The sequence below is a fragment of the Manacus candei genome, unplaced genomic scaffold (assembly GCF_025592945.1).
Source record: "Manacus candei isolate 608988 ecotype Guabito, Panama unplaced genomic scaffold, ASM2559294v1 h1tg000151l, whole genome shotgun sequence".
Taxonomy (NCBI): domain Eukaryota; kingdom Metazoa; phylum Chordata; class Aves; order Passeriformes; family Pipridae; genus Manacus; species Manacus candei.
In genome coordinates this window covers 757,231-773,394 of record NW_026138199.1, presented here as the reverse complement: position 1 = coordinate 773,394, position 16,164 = coordinate 757,231, and the positions used below count along the sequence as shown (strand labels likewise).

Here is a 16,164-nt window from a genome sequence, read left to right as displayed (position 1 = left end):
CACACCCAGCCCTCCATCAGCACACCTGAACTGAAGCTGCACACCCAGCCCTCCATCAGCACACCCTGGGCTGAAGCTGCACACACAGCCCTCCATCAGCACATCCTGGGCTGAAGCTGCACACACAACCCTCCATCAGCACACCCTGGACTGGAACTTCTCGGGATGAGAGGCCATTGTGCCTTGTTCCCCCATGATGGGAGACCTTCCCCCTCTGTCAAACCATGCCCTTGGTGTTATACAGAGAGTAGTATTTTAAATTGTTCTATGGCAGGAGATCAGAACTAGATGATGTTTAAGGTCCCTTTCAACCCAAACCACTCTATGATTCTATGATATGAGTTTTCCTTTAAGTCAATTGTTAAAGCCGTTTAAAAAATCAATAAATATCTGGACAAGTTTTCATCCTCTCTTCAGATGGTCTTGGTACACGTGGTAGTCAGTGTGAGTGTGCAAACGGCAATTTTGGATTTCAGTTTATCATGTCCCTGCCTCAGCTGGCCAGCCTTGGCTTGTCCCCATTTCAGTAGGTTTTGAAAAGAAATTGTCCCTAATGTCTTTATGCTCTGCAATAACATTTACAAAATCTTGACCCTTCAGTGAGATGCAAACCCAGTGCCTACCAATCACCAATCAATACAACTTATGCTACAAAGTGAAGTGAGAGGGAACAGTTTTAAACAGTCTTTCAAGGCCTTGGAAAGCATGTTCTCTGTTTTGTGCCACATCTCTTAACACATTTTTAATGCAGGAACAGCGTGATTTAGTAACCGGAACGTAAGGTTGATGTCTGGGGCCCAAGGAGGGAGTGCTGTCATGGTGTGCTTCATTGCCAGCTGGGCCCTGCAAGATCCCATTCCAACTCCAATCCCCACCTGTCCATCCTTCTCCTGCATGAGCCTTAAAAAAGGCTGTGGAAACCTCTTCAAATGCCTTCTTTCAACACACACTTCCCTCTGCAAACCTTTGGGAAAATGCTGAAGGTTTTTTGTTCCCTTTCAAGTGACAAGATCACAGTTTGAAGACTCTTCATAGAATCACAGGATGGTTTGGGCTGGAAGGGACCTTCAAGACCATCCAGCCAGGGGCAGGACACCTTCCACTGTCCCAGTTTGCTCCAAGCCCTGTCCAACCTGGCCTTGGACACTTCCAGGGATGGGGCAGCCACAGCTTCCCTGGGCAACCTGTGCCAGGGTCTCACCACCCTCTGAGTAAAGAATTTCTTCTTAATATCTAATCTAAGCCAAACTTTCAGTTTGAAGCCATTCCCCCTGGCCCTGTTCCTACATGCCCTTGCAAACAATTCCTTACCAGATATCTTGTAGGCCCCCTTCAAGTCCTGAAAGGATGTAAAAGTGAATTCACTCTTTTTAAAAATAAGGGAGAAAAGAAAGATAAAAACAAAAAAAAAACAAACAAAAAAAAATTAAAACAAGAAAATTATGGGGTCTACCTCAGGGATTCCTGTTTCAGTTTTAGCAACCACAGATATTCTCTCTAAGCTGTTCTGCTGCACTGCAACAAGCGACATGTCTCCTAAGGTACATCTTTGCTCCTACATCCATCTTTCTATTTTCCACCAGTTTGCAGCTTACATTGATTTTTATAAAAAAAAAAAAAAAAAGAAAAAAAGAAAAGAAAAAAAAAAGAAAGGAAAAAAAAGCACCAAGTGACATATTCTAGCTGATCCCAGCTCCCAAAACACAAATTTCTATCACTGAAAATCCAAATAATTCTTTGTGCTGGCAAGCTCTGTTCCTGCCTCAGCTCTCCCAGCGCTGGAGTTCAGCTGTATTTACTGAGCCATAATCAAAGTTTTCCTCCTGTTGTCAAGAGAACAGGTGCTCTACAGCTGACTCCAGCTCCGACTGACATTGCAAATAATGACCAGGCCCAAGCAGAGCTGGGGACACTCCTCACTCCCAGCTCACCCCCTCCTCACTCCCACTCCTCACTCTGTTTTCTAGCCTTGTGGCATGCACAGAAACTGTTTCCATTCTAATTCTGACTTGAAGAGGAAAGAAACACTCAAAAACCAGGGACCAAACATAAGCCTATGCAACATGCCAGGCAGCAGTACAGGGTTAAATGATCAAACACTGAGTTAGAAAAAACACATTTTGGGACCAATTATTACCATCAGTCCCCACCAACACAAGAAAAGGACCCGATTTGTTTAATTAATTTTTTTTTAAAGTAAAATACATTGAACTCGAAGTCTGATGACTTCTCTACAGGCTCCTTTATGGCTTCAGTTATGAACAGTTTAACATAAACATTATTTTCTGAAGTAACGTACTGATCTTATTCTTGCAATTAAGAAAAACAAAATCATTTTTGTGAAAGAAAACAAGTGTGCACAATATCAGTGCTGAGCTACTCAGCTGACAGGATTTTGCAAACCTGACTTCAGTTTCCTTTTTTTTTTTTTTTACATCAGAAAAATTCACTTGTTTCAGGAATGGCCTCATTATTTAAAAAAAAAAACAAAACAAAACAACAAAAAACACCTTCATTCCCTCCTGTGAGAACGTGCCACTATACCCAAAATACTACCTCACTTACTCTCTGTGATCAATCTAGTCTGATATTCTGTTGCAGAATGATTGCTGGCATCGGGTACTTAAAAGAAATTCCCGAGAAAATATTCTGTGCTGAAAATCACAGCACAATCTGCTTAGAGGATGTTTCCAAATATTGAAAATTAGCTGTACCCTATATCTCATGCCCTGAAGAATAAAGACAGCTTTCATCACATGAGGATGTAATTAAAGGTATTTCCTTTTTTTAATACCGACAATTCAGTCTTAAATCTTACCAATAGCTGGAGTTCAAACTATATGATTTTGCTGCTTGTTACACATTTTGTGCATATTACTCAGGCCCATCATCTGCAGGTGGTGGCGGGCAAGGTTCTGAGCAATTGTAAATTTACATTTCCACTTGACTTTCCTAAGTTCCTAAGTCATAAAATTGTACAAATGACATTATAATGTATTTTTTAACTAATTTAACTGAACAACATAAAATTCTCACATTAAAAAAGCATCAAAATCTTTCCAATGAGAACACCCCCAAAGTGTCCTCAGTACATTATTCTGGTTTTGTGTGCAGTTGACAAGGTCTGCAAAATTTCAATAAGCTTCACTCTCAAAGTTAACTTGGCAATTTCTCCCTGAGTTTCCTTCAGGTTTAACTGGGAAACAGAGCATTAATACAAACATTTCTACTTAATTCCTATGCTATTATATTTTAGATATACTAATTTAATTCATCTCATGCTGTATTGATAATTATTCTACCCAACACTTCTGTGCTGTGATAATACCAGTTATTGATAATGTAAACAGTACTGCAAATACTTCACAAATACGTAGCAATTTTAACCTTCCAACATGCTTCCCTACTCCAACGCACTGTTAAATTAAGCTTTAAAAAAATGCTTTCTACCGGTGGAAACAACAGATCACAGGATCTTTTCAAGATCTCAAGCACAACAAGAATTAAAAACTATATACCCTGTAATAACCAGCATGCTGATTCTGTCCCCAAAATAGCGAATTTTATTTTCTCTACAACAGGTTTGAAATAGTCTGGTTTTCTGAGCAAAACAAGTAATTATTTTGCACAGAAACATTATAGAGTTCAATCATACATAACTATTGCTTTATTACTATTGCCTGTGCAGCTATAGTAAATAAATGTACAGCACATTTTACTAACAGCAAAATGCTCTTTCTCCTCTGGATAAATATACTAAGAATAAGCCTTCTTTTCCAATATTGATTAAAATAACTGTATACTGAATTTGTGAGATCACCAATTTGTCTTATATTTTCATTTTCAGCCTTTTTTAAATGTACTTACTGGTTGTTCAGGTAAGTCTTGTGGCTCTTCCATGGGTATTACTATTTTAATGCTTAAATGATTCAAATCGTGTGTTCCTCAGCAGTCTTCAAGGCCTGTCAAGAAAAGGTGTTCATAGCTTTATGTACTTTTTGGGGGCTTATCATGTAGGCTATCAGAACATTAACTGTTATATACTCCTCCCACAAAACTCATGTTGCCATCTCCCAAATAAAAGACAAAATTCATATATGGAAAGATTTCATAAACAAGGGATTTAGCTTTAAGCTTCGAAGATACAGATTTTTCATGCACATGGCACATTTCTACATCATTTACTTGGGCCACACTGACTGCAGAAGCTAACATACCAATCAGACACGTGCACCATGATTTTACAGACACTGTAAATGATCGAGTCTGCTCTACTAGGTCAGTAAACAGCATGATTCAATCTAACCTGTTTTAATTTAGAACATTTATATAACAATCAAAAAAAAAATCAGGACAAGAGTGTACACCTAAATGCATTTACACATGGTGCTGTTCCTTGCCAAATTCACAAAACCAGTTCATTATTTCAATTGCACCTTTCAAAAAGAGAAGTTTGATGACATTTTATAAAATAATTTTTATTTTGGAAACATTTAGCAGAGAGATCTTACACACTACACTGGAGAGCTGCTACTGCTCAGGAGTTTAAAATCATGAAAAGGAAATTTCGCAGATTATTTTTACAACCTGATTAATTTTTGCAATTTGTTGGGCAAAAGATAAAGGCCCATGTCCTCCTGGTTTCCCCCTCTGCCCACCTAATGTGCATGAGCTGTGTGGCACGTGTGTCTGTTTTTTCCCCTTCTCATTTTGACACCACTTTATTAAAACCAACCCCAACCTCTTCAGACCAGCCTCCCCTGAGCTGCACCAACAGCAAGAGGTGTCTCCTGTGCCACCCCAGCAGTGCCTGCTCTGCCACACACGTGGCACGTTCCTGTACACACAGCACATCCTCAGGGGAGAACAGAAATCAGAAGAAATGCTGCAAAACACGAGGTGGGTTGGAAGAAATGAAATCCAGTGCCTTTCGGTCATAGGTACCTATTCCTGCCTCCACAGCCCCAAAACTCCGACCGTAAATCTCAGGGGAAACGTGAAAGGCCGTTTACTCGCCGCTCCCTCCACTAGGACTTTGTTTTCCCATCCTGTCAGGAGCATCCAGGCACCTTCAAATCATGGAATTGTTCCCACATAAAGTGACTGAACTAGTTTACAGAAACAACTTTCCAGCGTCCTGAAAACCATAGCTCTGTTCCCCCCCGGCCCCTGCCAGACCTACTTAACCTGGCGGCACGTGCAGCTCGCCCGCGGCACAGTCCCACGTGCCAGCCACAGGGATGCTCTGCAGCCCGGAATAATTTCAGATTAACCACGGAAACACAAAGGGTTTCTCCCTTATTTGAGGACAGGTCTTAAGTGGCAGGGTGTATCATATATGCCAGGGTAAAATTTCATTGAGGGTTTGAGGATTTTGTAAGGCTGCCGCCCCTAATCAAAGCTACTTACTCTTATTGCCTGAACTGTAAGGCAACCAAATTCAAAATTAGTCTGTTCCATAACTCAGGTTCTTTGGAAATGACCCTATTCACAACACACAAGAAAGTCCACAATACAAAGGACTACTGATACCTTTACAGTTTTTTCTTCATCTGTTTCAATCAGCCTTATTTTAAATCTAAATCTTATTTCCTTTTTACTGTTTTGGTAGGAATAAAAGAGAATAAGAGGAAAGTCAGGACTGAAGAGAAATTGCAGCACTCACAGACTATAAATAGGAGCACAGAATGCAACGGCCAAGAGCAAGAAGAGTTGAAATTGAAACCAAGAGGTCCTGACCTGTCCCTCACTTTCATTATTTGACGCTGTTTTGTTGTGTAATTTCTTAGAAAAATCCCAGATGAAACTCTTCAGTATAGAAAAGTATTTCACATCCCACTGATCCATACAGCAGCAACTTCCCATTCCATGCTTTGCTTAAAAGCTGTGAGTAGTTCTTTAATTTTGACTTTGAGAAGGATTTAAATAATTACAAGACAAAAAGATTCCCGGAGTCCCACTGGAATATGTTACACTTGTGAACAAAACTCCCTTCTCAAACAAGTAGGAAGCACCTGGAAGCAGATGACTGAACCAAAGCAGATGAACAGCAAGTGCCTGCCTCAATGGCAAGTGAGAACTTGGCCTCTAGTGGCTTCACACCATCTCCCAGGGACACCTCGTACTCCAGGTGTGCCCGAGGCTGTCCCAATCCAGAGCGAGCAGCAGCATGTGTGCCTCAGGGACAGGGAGGCACTGAGCCCCACACCTGAGAGTGAGGGGTGAGGGCAGCCCCCTCACACCACAGCACAAACTGCTGCTGAAGGGAGAGCTCCTGCCCCTCCCCACCTCCAGCAGCCCACTCCTGCCTGCCTCACACTCCCTCCTTCGTGGCCACCAAAGGCTTGTGTGGCTCAACAGCAGCCTGGATCTGGAATCTAACCCTCTGCTAAGGGAAAAGAAAGAAAAAGGAAAGAAAGGAAAACCAGAGGGACCCAAGCACAACCTTTTTACGAAGCTGGTTTCAGAGCAATCAGCTCTGGCCTTGCACAGCCCTGTGCTGGGGGAGCCAGCAGGATGGGCTCAGGCAGAGCACGAAAGCAGAGCAGCAGGACGTCCCTTTTCAGCTACAGCCATAGGAAATGAAACCCTAATTTTACCATCTACTTGATGTTTCACTTTGATGAAGCAGAGACATCAGTCATGGTGATACACGTATGGCTACGCAGCCTTTTCATCTGCGTCACCCACCCAGTCATGAGGTTCTCCTGCAGAGCAGCCACAGGGCTTCCTGTGGCCAGGTACAAGCATAGAAAGTCCGTGGACCCTGGGCACAGGCAGAACCTCTTCCTGACATCATCTCCGTGCATGGAGCCCCTCTGCGTGCCCCTGTCCTCCCGCACAGAGGCTGAGTGAAGCTGCTGACAGCTCCAGCGCCGAGGCCACGGGGAGGAGGATCCGGGGAGCAGCTGCTCCTGCCTCACTCATGTCCCCAACAGCCCCCTCCAACACAGCTAATCCCCCACTGCCCATCAGCCAGCCCCAGCCCTTGGGCAGGCATGTGCCCCAGGGCCCCGAGCCCCTACGGGTGCGTCCTCATCCAGCAGCAGAGGGTCTGCATTGCCCAGGGCTTGCGTTTCCCAGAAAACAAACCCAGCACCTTGCACCTGCTCAGCCTGAGTTGCCACAGAGGAACAGACTGAGATAGCAGCTCACCAGCAACAAAGATGATTTTTAAAAACTGAAAATAAACAACTCTGGTTTGTCATGTCAAATCTTGAAATTAGATTTTTAACTTGCATAAAACTCAAAGTAACTGCACTTCAGGTAAGCTTATCACACAGTTTATCACAGAACATTTTTAAACCCTAAGTGACCAAAACAGCAGAGGTATCAAAGCAGATCTTTGATAAGTTCAGTTCTGCAGAGTCCAAACTGCTGCAGTCACACCCATGGGAGTGCCAGTGGCGGCCGCGGGTGCTGCTCCCCGAGGGAACTGTGCCTGCTCAGCTCCACGGAGAAGGAAGCAGTGATGGACAGCTCTGGGGGCAGCTGGGGTTTGGTCATGTGTCCCATCTACATATCCTTATTTCTGTGTGAAGAAGGTCTCAAAAGCAGACTCAGATGGTGAGAATGCTTCTGCGGGCCACTGGACTTGTGAATGAGAAAATGAGTACAAAATGGAACCAAGTGTGCAAGAAGCCATCAAATGAGCTGCAGCAATGAAAGAAACATTCAGAAAAATGAGTCCAGTGTTCTGCTTCTGGAAACCAGCAAAGTACCACACTTTTCCCCCTTATGGTCTGATTTTTGTTAATTACCTGAAGAAAACTATTCTGTAATATGTGAATTAAACACTATTTTTTATTTCATCTAGAATTGTTTTGAATAACCATCCTGTTTAATTCCAACTTGCATAGAACACCAACAATGCAAAACATCAAGGATCGGTGTTTTGTGTGACATTACATTTTGCTTGACCAATTTATGGAGCCACACCATCTAAACTTCAAACCAGAAGGCATCAGAGCAGAGGAATGGGCTGCAGAACTGCTCCCAGCAGCTGCCTGCCTTCTGCTATGCACATCTCGATGCTTAATTTACCTGGCAGGTGATGTACAGTTTCTTGCACTAAATCCTCTCTTAAAAATCCTAAAATAAAAAGTCCAGCTTGGTCAGGCTCTCTTAAGCTAGATACTCTGGATAGAATTTCTGAAAGCTGCCCACTATGAGCACCAGGCTAGACTGTTATTTACTTTCATTTTGTGCTTTTCAAGCCATCTGCCTTGGTTTTGAATATAAAATTTCGGTCGAGAAATAGTTCTCCCACACTGCAAATAATTAAAGTTGGGATACTGTGATAAAACCAACAAGCAGTAATTATACTGATTAGAAAAAAAGCTGATTGACTATGGTCTTATATTACTTTAAAACAGTCACTATTTCCCTACAAACAAAGCTTTGGTTGGGGTAATGAAATCATATCTATTAAACAGAAAGTTGAAATAAAACCATAGAATCATAGAACCATTTATGTTGGAAAAGACCTCCAAGATCATTGGGTTCAACCACCACCCAGCAATGCCAAGGCCACCACTAACCCATGTCTCCAAGTGCCACACCCACCTGTCTTTTAAATCCCTCTAGCAATGGGAACTCTGCACTGAGCAGCCTGTGCCAGGGCTTGACAACTCTTTCAGGGAAGAAATTTTCCCTAATATCCAGTCTAAACCTTCCCTAGCGCAGCTTGAGGCCGTTTCCTCTTGTCCTGTCCCTTGTTCCCTGGGGGTAGAGCCCGATTCCCCCCCCCCCAACTCCCCCCTCCTGTCAGGGAGTTGCAGAGCCAGAAGGTCCCCCCCCGAGCCTCCTTTTCTCCAGGCTGAGCCCCCCCAGCTCCCTCAGCTTCTAGGTGTCATCTGCCAACCTGCTTAGAGTGCACTCGATCCCCTTGACCAGATGATCAATAAAGATATTAAGCAGGACTGGCCCCAACATTGAGCTCTGGGGAACTCAGCACCAGTGCCCCGTCCCAGACGGATGTATCTCCATTCCCCACCACGCTCTGGGCCCAGCTGTCCAGTCAGTTTTAAACCCAGCAAAGAGTGCACCTGTCCATCCCCTGAGCAGCCAGTTTCTCCAGGAGAATGCTGTGGGAAATGGTGTCAAAGACTTTACTAAGGTAGACAATCCACAGCCTTTCCCTATGCGAGTCACCTTGTAGAAGGAGATCAGGTTGGTCAGGCACAACCTGCTTTTCCAAAACCTGTCCTGGTTGGGCCTGATCCCCTGGTTGTCCTGGTGCCATGTGATGGCACTTCAGATGATCTGTTCTACAACCTTCCACAGCACTGAGGTCAGGCCGTAGTTCCCCAGATCCTTCTTCTGACCCTTCTTGTAGATGGGCATCACATTTGCAACCATCCAGTCAAGTGGGACCTTCCTGGTTAGCCAGGGAGGCTGGGAAATGATGGAAGTGAATACCTTCTGCCAGCTCCATCAGTGCCCTTGGCTGGATCCCATCCGGCCCCAGAGACCTGTCTAAGTGGTGTAGCATAGAAACATTCTTATTATCTTTTAGAGCGCTAGCCATAACGTTTTGCAGTTATTTCAACTCCTTAGTTATTCAAGGGGCAGCACCTTACAATGAATAGCAATTAATATATATATATTAGGCAGCAGAATAGTCTAGGCTTCCCATATTTTCCAGTGGAGCATTTCATTAATGTCCCATGCATTATACACACACAGGATCGGAGCATGGAGCCAAAGCAATCCAAGACATATCCCAACTGGAGCAGGGCTTTTCCTTGCAATATGTTTTCACTCTGTGCCACTCACCACGTGACAAACAGCATCTGTCAGAGAAGAGCAGAACTTGGCACATTACCATGCACTGCAGAGCTTCCAAGTGCTTTTCATTCTGAAGGTTCATGATTTAAGTTTTAATCTTCAGGCAAAATTCACTCAGTCATCTCCTCTGCTGGCAGTGGCTGTGCCCCTCCACATCAGGGTGTGAGCAGGCACATGGATGTATTTTATCCTTGCCCATATCTCAGCATTCCTATATCCAACTGTGATAGTATTTCACCTGCCAAGCTGCTGAAATATTTCCAGCTTGTTATTCACAAACAGACTAGTTTTCTGACTATACCAAGGCAGCATACTCAGCCTGGTGCCTGCTCCCACAGGATCTCTCCTGAGGATTTGGCAAAAACAGTCATTCTCTAAAGTTTTGAAGAATCTCTCATTTTGCTTTGAAACAGGCAAAACAAAGATCATGGAAATTAAATTCTTCATGAGTTGTAACATCGCACTGTTGCAAAGGAAATGAACGAGTATATCAGTGTGTAAAATGTTCAATCTGGTCAGTCTGACTAGAAAATCAAAAAACACTAAAGGTACTTTAAGGAAAAGGGACTCAGCAGACCGTGATAACGCAAGCCTGGTGATGTGCAGAGAGGCAGGAGCGAGCAGGAGGGGCCCAGGGAGCTTTCCTCCCACCATGGAAGGAAATACCTCCACCAAGTCACTTCTCTCACAAGCAGAGCTGGCAGTAGCAGGACACACCCCCTCCTTCCCATTGTGCACAGGAGTTAATTTATAACTGTGACACACAGGCTGCACAGCCCGTGTCTGACCATCACCCCACAGCTGCCAAATGAATGGGGATAAGTGCCTTACTCCAGTGTTTGAAATCAATTGAGGTAAGAGGGAAAAGGAACTGGGATTTCTACCTTCACTTGTGGTGTCCCCCACTAGTCCTACTTTCTAAGATTATCAACAACCAACTCCTCAAACAGTCTTGCTCTCCAAAATAATTCTTGAAAATTCTCTCTAAAATCCTTCCTCAAGGCAGTGTACATCAAGCTTTCTTTGATTAAATCCACTCCCTTTCTATGCAGTTTTCTCCTAGTTTCCTTCTTCAGCAGCAGAGCTGAAAAAGGACTTGAGTTAATGAATGAAAGCTGGGCTACGCACGAGCCTGCTGATTCCCTGTCTTGAACAAAGCCAGCAGAGCTCATGGCAGGGACTGATACTCTGCTATTTGCTTTTTGCCCCCTCCACACACACCCACGCACACCCACGTAGCACACACACGGGTATCTGCAAAATCCTGTGACGACCAGGAGAATAAACCTTTGCTGTGAGTGCTGCTGCATGGTTCCCTGCTCTCTCTTCATGCTCTCTCTCTTCCCTTCTTTATCAACCGGGATGCTGCACAATCAAACACTGTAGAAGTTACAAGGAAGGCATTTTTTATGCCCTGTTTCAGAAGGTATGAGTGGCCATGACAAGCCCCTAAATGCTGTCCTGTAGGACTGAAGAATCATGGTCTGATCAAAATTTCGTAACCTTAAAATGGGAAAAAATTGTGAGAAATAAATAAGAAAGAAATAAATACATGAGAAAATAACTGAAATTAAATGTGGAAATACAAATCTAGTTTTACCCTAAGCAATGCCTGTTCCATAGGCATTTCCCCATGATTTTTAGATCCTTGAAGGGCTATCAGCATTAGAGCTGTCTGCAGCTCACTCTGCTTGACACATGCAGTTTGTTTTCCCAATTCTTATGCAATGTTTTTTCAATTTAATTTTGAAACACAGTAGGGAAATTTTTAATGGGGAAAAAGAACTGTTTTCACAAAAGGAAGATTTGGAAACAACTTCATCATCAAGAAAAACAACTCCCACCAAGCCCAGAAATCATGCGGCAATTCCTGTTAGGCAGAGCAATCGTGCATCACTCACAGGATACAAGAACATGGAACTGTTACCCTTCTGTGACAAAACCAAAGCACAGTGATTTACAGAAACATTAGACGGGTCAAGGAGTTGATCCCCTCCTCTGTTTCTGCAGTGACACCCGATGGATTTTTTTCTGAAGACCACACAGGGTGCAGTACTCAGAATCTCGTGGCTCATATACATTGTTGTGTTTCAGGTAATTGATAAATGGGTGGCAAATTTCTAGAGCTTCAGCTCTGGACAGAAAAAAAATGTTGCTTTGACTTCCACGGTTTTTAAAGTAAACTTCCCAACAGCAACACACTCTGCCTTTAATTCCTAAAAGCTACTTCAGACACATTCTAGTAGATTAGGACATTTCCTGAAAAAAAGACTGAACATTATAAACTTCTCTGAGTAAGACAGCAAATTTGCATCACAATAACCAGGAATTAATGACATTATGCAGCTCTAAACTTTATTTTCAATAAAAGATTTCACTCATACATATCAAAAAGTCATGTGGCTAACACCAGAGGCTACCATGAAATGCACCTACAGTTCTGTTAGAGAAACTGTTTCAGTACACAATCTTCACCAAGATTTTATTAAAAAGGTTGTGACTACAGTTAATTTAGGGGGTTTTGTTATTTTGTATTAGAGGCAGACATGCTGTTTATCAGAGTGCAATCAGTTCTGAGAACATCTGTAGTCATTTGTGTCTTAGCAACACCAGTTGCTAGAGTAACCTGCTCCAAAAAAAATTTAAGAATAAAGTATTGGATATTTGAGATTTTTTACTGGGAAAAAAAACAGTTTAAATGATGGTGTTCAATGCTCAGCAGGAGCCATTGCTTATAATTAAGTGGATTTATTACACCCTTTGCTTCACACAGCATCAGTCCTGCTGGCAGAGGCAGAGGGGAGCCCAGAAACATCCGTCTGGAGCAGACACAGGGTCCATCTCACCCAGTCCGTGCTGCCCCTGAGAGCAGCACCAGCAGATGCCACCAGCAGGACATCTGTGAGCCTGGCCACCTGTCCTACTTAGAACAACTGGGACCGATTCATCACTGGATAGGTATAGCCCAAAACTGTGTATTCTATGGCCCTCCATGCCATTTCCCAGAAACTGTTGTCGGGGGGGGGGCTGCCTGTGGGGGGATGTTCCTGTCCTCATACCCTTTTATGGAATTCCCCACTCTGAGGGAAGGATTGACCATTCTTGCCTGAACTGGAGAATATATAAACCTGGAGTTTCAGAACTTTTCTACCACTCGTGGGATCCAGAGGAAGACTGAGACCATCACCCTCAACTGGACTGCAATCACCACTTTTGACCAGACTGCAACAGCTCTCCCACCAGCAGGTTTTTCCCTTCTCCCTTTACTTTGGACTCAAGGGGGGGGGGGGGCAAGGAACACCACTTTGTTCATGCCCCAGGGTGCTGGGTTATACATTTGGGTTTTGTGGGTTAAGACCAATTGCTTGTTTGTATGATTGTACTTACTGTATTATTTTAATAAATTGTTATTCTGACTTATAATCTCTCCTTTGAGTTGAGTTCATTTCCCCTGCTGGTTAAATCTTAAACCAGCACACCACCTCCATCAGGTTTCCAAGGGCTTTTTCAGTCCTGGTACAGCAGAACTGGGTGAACATCTTGGCTTTGGGCAGGCACATTCCCTGCCTTCAGGATTTTGTGAACCTTGATCACGTTCTCTCTCCAAATCAGGGTCCCAGCCTTCAGCTTCTCTTGGTAAGGATCTGCTTCATCCCCTATGGTCACTGTTCTGCTCCCTCTTGAGACAAAGCAACCACAGTTCCACATCATAGACGAGATGTGGCTGCAACCACAGCTTTAGTACAGTGAAGTAAAATGATGTCTTAGTCTGTTGTCTCCAATACCCTTCCTAACACCACCAACACCACAGATGTTTTGTTTGGCTGCCGCTTACACTGAGCAATCACTGCAGTGACCCATCATACCCTCATGTTCTCCTGGAGTCACAACTGCCCATTCTGAGTTCAGTCTCCTGTAGGAAGGATTTAGATTGCTTTTCCCTACATGAATTACCCTTAATTTAGGCAAAGCAATCTAAACTGTATTTATGTTCATTACCCTTATTTCTTATAAATTCATCTACATTGAAGCTCTTCTGTCACTTCTGGATCACTCAGTCTGGTGGTCTCCTTTTGCCTTTGGTGTGGCTTTTTACAACTCAAAACTTCAGTAACATGAGTAAACTTCAGATATTTCATTGGCCATTCATTCCCCCAGATCACCGGTGAACATGTTGGACAAACCTAGTCTAAGTGCCAACATCAAGAGTACTGTCTCTTCCCCAGCCTTTGCAGTGACCACTGAGCCCTGTCCTCTGCTCCCTGGACTTGCTCATGGAGTTAGAGGGCTTTTAACTAGGTTTGTCAGGGAAGATCCAACAAGTAGGGGACAGCACAGCTAAGACAAGGTGACAAAATGCTCAGACAAACCAGCTCTGTTACAGGATGATGGACAGAATAAGGGTAGCCAAGAAAGTAGAATATTGTGGATGTTGAAAACTGAATAAAGCCATCTCTAAACAGCTGAAGAAACCTTGTGATTGCAGACCCCAGTTCAGAGGGACTTTAACCACCCCAACATCCACTGTGAGAGCAACATGGTGGGGGGAACAAAAGTCAGTTTTCTCAATGCGTTGAAGATCATTTTTTTAGGTGGTGATGAGACAAGGTAAGAGTTCAAGGTCCCAGGAGAAATGAAGATGACAAGTAACAAAACCAGCCTGCTCCCAGTTTGTTCAGAAGACTGATCTGATTTGTATGGTGCTGGGGGGGGCCTGAAGAAGCAATGGCTGATCCTCAAGGACAGTCCACCCCACCAGGCAGGAAAATGAGCAGATGCAGAAGGAGGACAGTTTGACTGGACAGAGAACTTCTGACTAAGATCAAAAATGAAGAATCTGGGAGTTCAAGCAAAGATTAGGTACCTATGAGGACTTCACCAGAACTGCTGAAGCATGCAGAGATCAAAATCTTGGCTGGCTCAAATCTGGCTGGGGATCCAAAGTACAAGAAGAAGGACATTAGTGCTCCTGTGAGCACACTGGCAGCAACAGGCCAAGAAAACTGCTGGTTGGATGCTGAGCAGGCAGGCAACCAGTGACCAAGGACACAGGAAGGGCTGAGGCATTCAATGTCTTCCTTGCTTCAGGCTTTACTATCAAGGTCTGCTGAGGCCTCCCAAGTCCTTGTGCCTCACAGCAGAGCTTGGAGGGAGAAAGTGTCACCTGTCAGGACCCCCAGCAAATATACCCCCTCCTAGGGGTTTGGTTACCTGGGCTCAGGGCCAAGACAGTACAGCTGGTGACCTTGGGGACAGCTTTTCCAGAAAGCTCTACTGGAGGCATCAGCAAAGGTTTCTCTTTAAGCTGCAGCTCTCCCCTTTGGCCCCCGCCTGAGCTACAGACGTGACTTCCCAGTTTGACCACAAAGCTGCCTCCTGGGGATCCACCTGCCTGACCCTGGGTACCTGCCCTCATGACCAGGTGACCCTGCTGCTCCCAGACACTAACAACAGCAGAGAAAGATGAAGTTAGAGACTGCCTTAAGAAAACTGGACACACACAACTCTGTAAAACCAAACAGGAGAAGGATCTGCTTCTTATCATTTTAGAAAGGCCGTATCAATCTGGGAGGTGACTTATGACTAGAAAAGGGCAAATGTCACTTCAAGACAGGAAATAAGGGAGAAAGAGGCCAGTCAGACTTGTCTGTCTCCTCCCAGCGTCTCAGGGGACTGTGGAGCAAATCCCCACAGAGACCATTCACACACACGTGAAGGTCAAGCAAGAGACTGGTAACAAACGAGGCAAACAGTGCCTGGCCAATCTGACTGCCCTCTCTGATGAAATTATTTGCTCTGTGGAATAAGGAGCTTTAAATCTTCTGTGTCTCCTTTCAGTAATGCAGAGTCCTTTGGCGCGCTTGCAGCCATACTGGGAAGGTATAAACTATGGACAGACTGCTCTCCACAGGAAAATGGCGTGGACTGCCAGGTTCAAAGGACTGAGACTGCAGGTCTACAATTTAACTAGCAGCTGGTAACAAAAAGCTACCCACAAGAGATGAGAGTGGACACAGAATTAACATCTTCATCATGACAAGTGCAACAGTACAGAAGGTTCCTTCCAAAAAAAAAATTCTGTGGATAAGACCAAACTGGGAGGTGAAGTCCAGAAGCCTGGAAAGCAGAGCTGTAATTCAGATGGACTATGACTTGGGAGAAGAACGGGCTGGCAGGAACCAAGGAAGTTCATTCAACAAGGGCAAGAGTTGTGTGCTGCCCTAGGGATGGGGCAACCCCACAGGACAGGCTGGGAACAAACTGAGAGGCCGCAGCTATGCAGAAAAGAACCTGAAAAGTCCTGGTGGACAAGTACAATGTGAGTCAGCTGTGAGTCCCGGCAGCAAGGAAGGCTTGTCCCAAGCTAGACTAAAA

The 16,164-nt window shown here is 44.2% G+C and overlaps 1 protein-coding gene across 8 annotated transcripts in view; it reads right to left on the bottom strand.

The window, feature by feature from the left end:
- Positions 1 to 16,164, bottom strand: part of EYA3 (EYA transcriptional coactivator and phosphatase 3) — a 56,834-nt gene that overhangs the window by 32,402 nt on the left and 8,268 nt on the right. For 2 of the 8 annotated variants that reach the window (XM_051772249.1, XM_051772252.1), the window contains exons 2-3: positions 3,868 to 3,962; positions 1,312 to 1,366 (exon numbers count right to left, since the gene is read on the bottom strand). In XM_051772249.1, coding sequence (XP_051628209.1) covers positions 1,312 to 1,366; positions 3,868 to 3,900 — 88 coding nt within the window. In that variant the 5' untranslated portion in view covers positions 3,901 to 3,962. Of the gene's footprint in view, positions 1 to 1,311; positions 1,367 to 3,867; positions 3,963 to 16,164 lie in introns of those variants that run through there. The other 6 variants (XM_051772251.1, XM_051772255.1, XM_051772253.1 and 3 more) reach the window with 4 other exon arrangements.